At 41.1% G+C, this 9,740-nt stretch overlaps 1 protein-coding gene across 1 annotated transcript in view; it reads right to left on the minus strand.

Moving 5' to 3' along the window:
- Nucleotides 1-256: 256 nt before the first annotated feature.
- Nucleotides 257-9,740, minus strand: part of LOC101654155 (SLP adaptor and CSK interacting membrane protein) — a 10,086-nt gene continuing 602 nt past the window's right edge. Inside the window, exons 2-5 of the mRNA XM_013008179.2 lie at nt 6,394-6,517; nt 4,602-4,665; nt 2,611-2,684; nt 257-675 (exon numbers count right to left, since the gene is read on the minus strand). Coding sequence (XP_012863633.2) covers nt 467-675; nt 2,611-2,684; nt 4,602-4,665; nt 6,394-6,517 — 471 coding nt within the window. The 3' untranslated portion in view covers nt 257-466. The remainder of the gene's footprint in view (nt 676-2,610; nt 2,685-4,601; nt 4,666-6,393; nt 6,518-9,740) is intronic.

Below are 9,740 nucleotides of genomic sequence, written 5' to 3' on the forward strand. Positions count from 1 at the left end.
CAAATCACAAAGTATTACATTTTAACCTCACTACACCTGCCATAATTAGTTTACATTGCTCTCTGTTTGACAGCAAGACCAGACTATGTATGGAGGGAATTCACTGGAGGCTTAATCCATTTAGGGACCCTGCAAATGGATTCTATGCTTCCACTATCACCTATAGGTTTCTGCAAACCGGGTGTTCACACTTCAAGCTCTGATGCCTTTCCCTCCTTCAGACTTAGATTTTATTATTTAAAATCCTTGGATCACACAGGCTGGCACATGTCTTTTTTTATTTAATCAGTGTCATTTTATCCAGGATCAGATGGTATTGCATTGTAGTTTTGATTTGCGTCTCTCTGGCCAGGGATCACCGGTGTCTTCTGACGTCTGTTAGCTGCTTGGGTCTTCTCTACGATGAAGGTTCTGCTGATGCCGTTGCTCACTTTGTGACTGAGCAGTTCAGCCAGTCTTAATTGTTTCAAAATACACTGCGCGAACCCTTCTCCGCTTGACAAAAAGAGGAAATTGTTGTTTCAAACTGATGATTTCCAATAGTTGTAGGTATTTCAACATCATCGTAGTCATCTTCATACTCGATGCTGCTTGGGATGGAAGCTGTCTTTGTGTTTCTAACTTTGTGTAACGATGAATATGTAACTGGTGGCTGAACTGGGGTTTCCCGTGGAGCTGGAAGACACAGAAAGCACCTTAGATGCAAAGCAATTGTCTACATGATTGTCTGCGTTTCCATAGTCTTCTGACTTTTGGTGGACTAGCTTCCCATTTTACAGTTAGGCACGTTTATGACACCGTGCCAGGATCACCCAAGTGAGCAGATGGCAAATAAGATCAGACATCCAATATTTGACCCCCATGTGTCCCTGTAGTGACACCGTGGAACCAAGGCTTGATCCTTCAGAAAAGACACCGACCAGAACCAGCAGCTGTGTTAACAGACCCTAATTCCCCTAAGAAAGTGATACAAGCCAAATTTGCTTCTGACAGATTCTTCATATTGACCTCCACTACCTCTCTCGCTAAGAGAGGAAGGAAACAATGGGGCTTACAAAAGGTAGAATTCGTGCAGTACATAGCAGAGAGCCCTGGTGGTGCAGTGTGCTATGTGTTGGGCTGCTAACCACAAGGTCCGGAGTTTGAATCCCGCAGCTGCTTTTGGAAAACCCAAGGGGCAGGTCTGCTCTGTCCTATAGGGTTGCTATGAATCAGACTTGACTGGACGGTAGTAAAGATAGCTATTTTTGTATCGGAGTACATAGCAAAAGGACCAGAGGGATGACAAGACAGCGCAGTTCCACCTGTGGTGGGGATTCGAACTGCCTCTGTGCAGTCCCACCTCCTCCCCAAACCAGTTGCTGTTGTGTCGATTCTGAATCATGGACATCCAACGAGTGTCAGTGTAGAACTGTGCCTCATAACGTTTTCAATAGCTGATTTGGGGGAAATAGACCACCAGACCTTTCTTCCAAGGTGCCTCTGGAAAGCAAAAACAAAACAAACACAAACCAACAAACCCTCACTGCCATCGAGTCCATTCTGACTCACAGGGACCCTGCAGGGTCAGGGTAAACGTGCCCCCAGATGGTTTCCAAGACTGCAACTCTTCACGGGAGTGGAAAGCCTTATCTTTCTCTCATGGAGTGGCTGGTGGTTTCAAACCGCTGACTTTGTGGATAGCAGCCCAATGGATAGCCTGCTATGCTACCAGGGCTCTTAAGATGCCTCTGGGTAGGCTCAAACCTCACTTTTCACTTAGCTAAGTGAGATAACTGTACTACTAGGGGACTCCATCTCCACCCAGGAGAATCTGAAAAGCTACCACCATTTCACTTTGCAGAACCTTGCAGTTGACAGACCTAAGTTCATATTCAGGCACTAGCCCTCACTAACTGTGTGATCTTGGGCAGATCATTTAAATTCTCTGTCCCTCAGCATCCTCCTCTGTTAAAGGAGACTAACAATGTACATGACTATAAGCTGCTGTGAAGAGTAAATCATAACACCTAGAAAGTGCCCAACACTGTTGAATAAATATTGGCTAATATTACTACTTAGTTATTCATTTAATCAAAACACCTTTTTATCAAGTATCCACGAAGCTCCAGGCACTGTTCTTGGTAGTAGGCAACAGTTGATGAGCAAGAGAAAGGACCCTATCTTCCTGGAGTTTATTTTTTGGAGGAGGAGGTATATAACTAACAAATGAGCAGTAACTTAAGGAAATTCAGCTCATTGTCCTGTGTTTCATCAAGGGTGTTAGCAGGGTTGCACTAGGTCGGGTGATCAGGGATGGCCTTTCTGAGATGGGGACATCTGAGCCGACACCTGAAGGACGAGCCAAAACTCTCTAGGCGAAGAGTTTCAGGAAGAACGTTCTAGAAACAGGAAGCAGGTTGAAAATGTGAAAAGTCCAACGTGATGTCACCGGGCCTATTGCATTTTCAAGATGGAATTTAACCATGAATTTATACGTTAACTATCAAGAGCACTGACACCTATTCTTCCTCTTTTTAACTTCTTTTTTAAACAGCACACTGCCACCTTCTCCTAGGTACATTTGTTACCCTACCCGGGGTGGAACTGTTAGCAGCAAAATACACTTACAGGAAAGTTCTGGAGAAGGTAAGTCCCTGAGTGGCAGAGGAGGTAACTGAGCTGGCACTTGATTAAGAACATTCCTAGAGAGAGAAAAAGAGAGTTAGTATTTGGGATTCTTGTGGCTCATGTGTGGTTCACATGTGGTTCATGTGTGGTTCACATCCAGCAGGGGTGGAAAAAATGGTCCAGCGGGGTTTAATCAAAGCCGTGGCTTTTGAGGTGATGTGTTGAACTAGCTTCACCCAAGGCAGAGAGTCCAGCCCAGATGGTTATGGAAACTGTTGGGGAACTCCAAAGCGGTAATCTAGACTGAGTTTCTCAATCACAGTCACAGGGGCTTATTATGAAGAAGTTTAAGAGAATTGAAAATTGCATTGCTGAGAAAGTTGCACCAAAGAATTTTTCACCCACCACCACAAGGGACCCATTTAGTTTTATTTAATTATTATTAAATCATGTTATTGGGAGCTCTTACAGCTCTTATTGCAACCCATACATACGTCCATTGTGTCAAGCACATTTGTACATGTTGCCATCATTATTTTCAAAGCACTTCTTTCTACTCGAGCCATTGATACCAACTCCTCATTTTTCCCCTCCCTCATGAACCCTTGATAAATTATTATTATTTTCATATCTTACATCATCTGCTGTCTCCCTTCACCCACTTTTCTGTTGTTTGTCCCCCTGAGGGAGGAGGGGCATTATATATTGATCACTGTGATCAATTCCTCCTTTCTCCCCTCACCTTCCCCTTCCCCCCCTGGTATCTCTATTCTCATTATAGATCTTGATGGGTTTATCTCTACTGGATGCCCTGTGTTGCAGGCTCTTCTCTGCAGCAGTGTACATGTTCTGGTCTAGTCAGATTTGCAAGGTAGAATTGAGGTCATGATAGTGGGGGCGGGGCATTAAAGAACTATAGGAAAGTTGTATGTTTCATCATTCTTATACTGCACCCTGACTGGCTCATCTCCTCCCTGCAACTCTTTTGTAAGGGGATGTCCAATTGCCTACAGATGGGCTTTGGGTCTCTACTCTGCACTCCCCCTCATTCACAATGATATGATTTTTTGTTCTTTGATGCCTATTACCATGTGATCACACAGGCTAGTGTGCTTCTTCCATGTGGGCTTTGTTGCTTCTCAGCTAGATGACACTATATCTTTTGATAGGCAGGCACCATCAGCTTTCCTCATCACATTTGCTTATGCACCCATTTTGCCTTCAGCCATCGTGTTGGGAAGGTGAGCATTACAGAATGCCAGGTTATTAGAACAAAGTGTTCTTGCATTGAGGGAGTACTTGAGTAGAGGCCCCATGTCCATCTGCTACCTTAATACTTAACATATAAATATATGTACACAGATCTATTTCCCTATCGTTATATATAAATGTATTTACATATGTACATGCCTGTATTTAGACCTCTATAAGCACCCTTTGCCTCCTAGTTCTTTCCTCTTTTTCCTTTTACTTTACTCTTGTTCCACTATCATGTTTGGCCTTCATTTGGGTTTCAGTAATTCCTTTCGGTTACATTACCCTTGATTAAGCCCCACTAGGCATCCTAAAATCCAAAAATAAAGGGCAAAGTATATTTTTATTCAGCACAAAGATGTAAGAGGATTATACTTGTAATCTGTCTAATGAACAGAAGCATAGAGTTCACCTGGAAGGTGGGCCCAGACATGCAGCCCCACACCTCTATTAAAATAGCGTAGATAAAAAATAAATAAAATGAAATAGCGTAGACAGGGAGGACTTGGAGAACAGACACAAAGACAAATACCTTGCCTACCCAAATCCCTGAGTCCTCTTTCCATAGAGGAAGAAGTTGGAAAGTATAACATTTCACTGGCTCTACGAGAGTAGGCATTTTAGTCATGCTAGTGACGTAGTGTGTGAGAATACTACAGATGGGCATTGGGTCCCCATCCTGCACTCGAACGAGTGAGGCTCCAAATAAGAAATCAGGGGGATTGGCATCCACTTACTCATACATCGTTTCCTCCTCTCTTTGGTTTCGCCTTAAGGATCTGGTGATTTTCCATTCCTTGCCTAAGGGGAGAAAAACATTTCCATTTAGGACGAGTTCACAATGGCTGTGATTTTCGAGCTTGGAAGTCCTCAAAGGGCCACAGACAGGAGACGTCCAGACACAGAGCTGGTGAGTGTGACGCCAGGACTGGAGCTCAGGCCGTCTGACCACAGAGCCTACGTGCTACCCAGGGACGGCAGGGATCGTGGGGGCTGTGTTATTTCCTCGTGCCTATTTTCCACTCTCAAGCCTGGCATTTAGGTGGCATTTAGAAACACAGATGCTGGTAGGAGGAAATAAGGATTTTAAAAATGGGGAAGGCAGCTTATAAATTGTTCTGAACATAGAAGTTATCATCAGTGATAACCTTCTTTTCAAGGAAGATCAAGATAAAAGGTAAGACTTTTGTCTGGGGTCACAATGTTGGTCCATATTTACGAATGAAAAAAAATCTCAAGATAGAGGATCTCAAATCAGAATGCAAATTTTGTTTTAAAGAGAAAAACAACAGCCAATTCTTTGTTGCACTTAGGGTCACTGTGAGTAGGAACCAACCGGATGGCACCTAACAACAACAAAGGAGTCAAGAGGGGAGAGCATTGAACTGGGGGCCCGGAAGACCTGAGTTCTAGTCCTAACCCCACCAGCAACCCCTGTGGGTCCCCAACCAAGGCTCCATCTCCCTTCGTAATCTCAAAAAAGAGACTGAGAGGCATGGCTACGTGAGCATCAACTTTCTTTCACCTCTGGGGCCTCCTGACCTGTCAGCACGCCTGACCTGAGGCTGTCTGGATGCATTGGAAGGACTGCACCCTGGCCGCTGAGCGGTCTGTCCAAGGTACTCCAGAGGAAAGTGGTTCCACACATCAGTGTATTTATCATTCCCAAGTGTACTCTTGGCTTAGGTCATTATTCAAAGGAATAGCATCTAAAGCAAAAACATCATTGAGTGAATGATTTCACATTTCTGGAGATAAATAGCAAAGTGGAAAACCACACTTAGCCAATCTAAAATTAATATGATTTCTCCAGATAGCTACATTTTTAGGTCAAGATTGGCAAAAACATCTGGTAAAGGTGGCATACAATTCAGTGTATGACCTTAGAGTCGGCGATCATAGTGGCCAAACAATAAGTGGAACATAGATTAAGTTCACATTTCACTCCTCAAGACAATTTTTTGTTTTGCTTGACGTTCTACAGACTCATGTTCTCACAAGTGTGTTCTCTCACTGTGTTGAACAGTCAGTCACTTGAGCATATTGTGTCTTGAAGTAGATTCTGCTTTCACTTAACCACTTAGGGCTGGAACTGAGCCTTGGTGGTGCAGCGGTTACATGTTGGACTGCTAACCATAAAGTCAGCTGTTTGAAACCACCAGCTGCTCTGCAGAAGGAAAACAGGGCTTTCTACTCCCATGAAGAGCCACCGTCTCAAAAACCCACAGGGGCAGTTCTGCTCTCCTCTAGGTTGGCTGTGACTCAGGATTGACTCGGTGGTAGTGGTTTGTTATTTAAGGCTACAAGGGTGCTTGGAGATTAATTAACCTCTTTCCCTTCTCTATACATACAGGGAAATTGAGACTCATGGACATAAGTTAGTGGCAGAGGTAGGATTCATACCCAGAATGCATGGTGCTAAACCAAGTTTTAACTCATACAGGCCCACAATGAATTCTCCTGGCCTAAAGAGTCCTAACGCACTGATAACTAACCCACTGATACCCACCCAGGTATGGGGGCCATTACCTTGTCTAAGCTGCCTCCTACAGACAAAGAACAGGATGAGGCCAAGGCCCATGGAAACAATGATGATGGTCACAGCTAAGATGAGCCAGAAGTTGTCCTTCCACCAATCCATTGCAGGGGAAACCTGGAATAGAAGAGGAATGGAGATAGAACATGATAGTGGATGGGAAGAAAGTAAAAGGAAATAGAGGAAAGAACTGGGAGGCATAGGACAGTTATAGAGGTCTAAATACAGGCACTTATATATGACAATACCTTTATATACAATGAAATAGAAGGAAATAGAGATATGTACATATATTTATGTATAAAGTTTTACCGTAGCAGACGAACATTGGGCCTCCACTCAAGTACTCCCTCAGTGCAAGAACAATTTCTTCTACTAACACTACACTCTGTGATGTTCACCTTCCCTGACATGATGGCTGAAGACAAAGCAGGTGCACAAGCAAATGTGGTGAAGAAAACTGATGGTGCCTGGCTATCAAAAGATATAGCATCTTGGGTCTTAGAGGCTTGAAAATAAACAAGCAGTCATCTAGGTGAGAAGCAACAAAGCCCACACCAGCCTGTGTGATCATGGGGTGTTGATGGGATCGGGTATCAAGCATCAAAGACCCAAAACAAAATAAACAAAAAGCATATCAATGGGAATGAGGGGGAGGGCAGAGTGGAGACCCAAAGCCCATCAGTAGTCAATTGGACACCCCCTGTCAGAAGGGCCACAAGGAAGAGAAGAGTCAGTCAGGGTGCGGTATGGCACTGAAGAAACACACAACCTTCCTCTGGTTCTTTAATGCTTCCTTGCCCCCGCTCCCCAACTACCATGACCCCAATTCTATCTTACAAATCTGGCTAGACCAGAGCATGTATGCTGGTACAGATAAGAGCTTGCAACACAGGGAATCCAGAAGAGATAAACTCCTGAGGACCACTAAAGGGAGCAGCGATATTAGGAGAGTAAGTATTGGGGTGGGGGGAGTAAGGGAGAACAATGATGGATGTATGGCCCCCATCCCAGGGGAAATAACAGCAGAAAAGTGGGTGAAATGAGACCGCAGTCGGTGTAAGACATGATAAAAAAAGACTAATTCATAAATTATCAAGGGGGCATGTGGGAGGGAGGGTGGGAGAGGGAGGGAGAAAAATAAAGACCTGATGCCAGGGGCTCAAGTAGAAAGAAAATGTTTTGAAAAAGATAATGACAACATATGTACAGATGAGTTTGACAAAATGGATATATGTATGGACTGTGATAAGAGCTGTAAAAGCCCCCAATAAAATAATTTTTAAAAAAAGCAGCAAAAAAATTAGCCTATAAAATGATAGGTTGTCAAATTTTTAAAAAATCAGGAATGAAATGGATGATATTACAACAAACCTAAATGAGATTTTTAAATCATACAATATTATGAAAAATTGTATTTTGATAAATTTGGAAATCTAGACAAAATGAATAAATTTCTAGAAATGCATTATTTGCCTAAATTACCACAGAATGATATTGAAAATCTTAACAAGCCTATAACACAAGAAGAAATAGATTTTGTCATTAAAAGACTCTCAGCATCAAAAACACCTGTGTCCAAATGGCGTCACCGGGGACTTCTATCAAACATTTAGAGAAGATTTAATACCAATTTTATATAAATTATTTCACAATATATAAATGGATATTATACTACTAAATTCATGTTATGAAGCAATTATCACTAATCCCTAAACCAGGCAAAAAGAGCCTCACAGTTGAAAATCACAGACCAATATCTCTAATGAATATAGATGCTAAGATCTTCAATAAAATCCTAGCCAACAAAATTCAACTAAGCATAAAAAAAAAAATACATCACAATCAAGTGGAATTCTTATCAATTATACAAGGATAGTTTAATATTAGAAAAATAATCTTTATAATTCATCATATAAACAAAATTAAGGAGAAAAAAGCATGATTTTATCAATTGATGCAGAAAAGGCATTTGATAAAATTCAACATCCATTCCTGATAAAAACACTCAATACAATAGGTATAGAAGGGAAATTTCTCAACATAATAAAAACCATATATGTGAAACCAATAGTCTGCATCTCACTTAATGGTGAAAAACTGACATATTTCCTCTTTGAACAGAAACTAATAAGATTGCCCTGTATCACCACTTTATTTATTATAATCTTGGAAGTTTTAGCTAGAGCTGTAAAATATATTTTAAAAAATTAAAGATATCCACATAGTCACAGAAGAAATAAAAATCTCTTTATTTGCAGACAACATAATACTATATGTAAAACTCCTAAGATTCAATTAAACAATTACTCGAACTAATTGAAAACCTTGGCAGCGTAACAGGCTATAAGATCAATATACAGAAACCAGTTGGATTCTTGTGTATTAAGTATGATGATATTGAAAAAGATAACAAAAGAACAATACTGTTTATAATAACTACACAAAACAAACTATTTAGGAATAAATCTTATGAGAGAAACAAAAGACTTGTACAAGGAAAACTACCACGGCACTCCTTCAAGTAACTGAAAGAAATACAAATGGAACAAGTTACCATGTTCCTGGATAGGTAGACTAAACATTGTGAAAATGTCAATATTACCAAAAATACTTTACAAATCCCAAGCAATTCTGATCCCAGCACAGTTCTCCAAAGAAATGGAAAAAATAATTACCAACTTTATATGGAAATGAAAGAAACCTAGGATAAACACTCCTAAAAAATAAAACAAAACAGGAGACCTTTCATTCCCAGACCTTAAAACCTACTATATGAGGGGTACTCCCCACTCAAAAAAAACCAAAAAAATTTTCAAAGCTATGTATTTAATTTTTTTTTAATAAAAAAAGCTTATCACCTTCAAAGTACTCTCCATTATACTTAATACATTTGTCAAATATGCAATTCCATTCTTGGAAACATTTTAAAAAATCATCTGTTTGGATGGCTGACAGCACCTCTGTTTTTTTTTCCTTCACCTCTTCTACATTGTCAAATCACTGTCCTTTCATGTCCCTCTTCATTCCCAGAAACAAAAAGAAGTTGCATGGAGTGAGATCAGGTAAGTAAGGTGAATGTGACAAGAGAGCCATGCTGGTTTGTTTGTTTTTGCCAAAAACTGGCATACTGAGTGTTGTGGTGGCAGAACCAGTCCCCTGTCTGCCACAAATCAGGCCTTTTTGGTCACACATGGTTACTCGATCTTTTCAGAACCTCTCAATAGAAAACTTGACAAACAGGCTGACCCGGTGGAAAGAACTCCAAATGTACTACAAGTCAACATTTTCATCCATTTGAGAAGTTGATGGATGTCCAGAATGAGGTTTGTCATCAATT

The sequence above is a fragment of the Echinops telfairi genome, unplaced genomic scaffold (assembly GCF_000313985.2).
Source record: "Echinops telfairi isolate 266 unplaced genomic scaffold, ASM31398v2 ScPeMD7_2010;HRSCAF=2546, whole genome shotgun sequence".
NCBI lineage: Eukaryota > Metazoa > Chordata > Mammalia > Afrosoricida > Tenrecidae > Echinops > Echinops telfairi.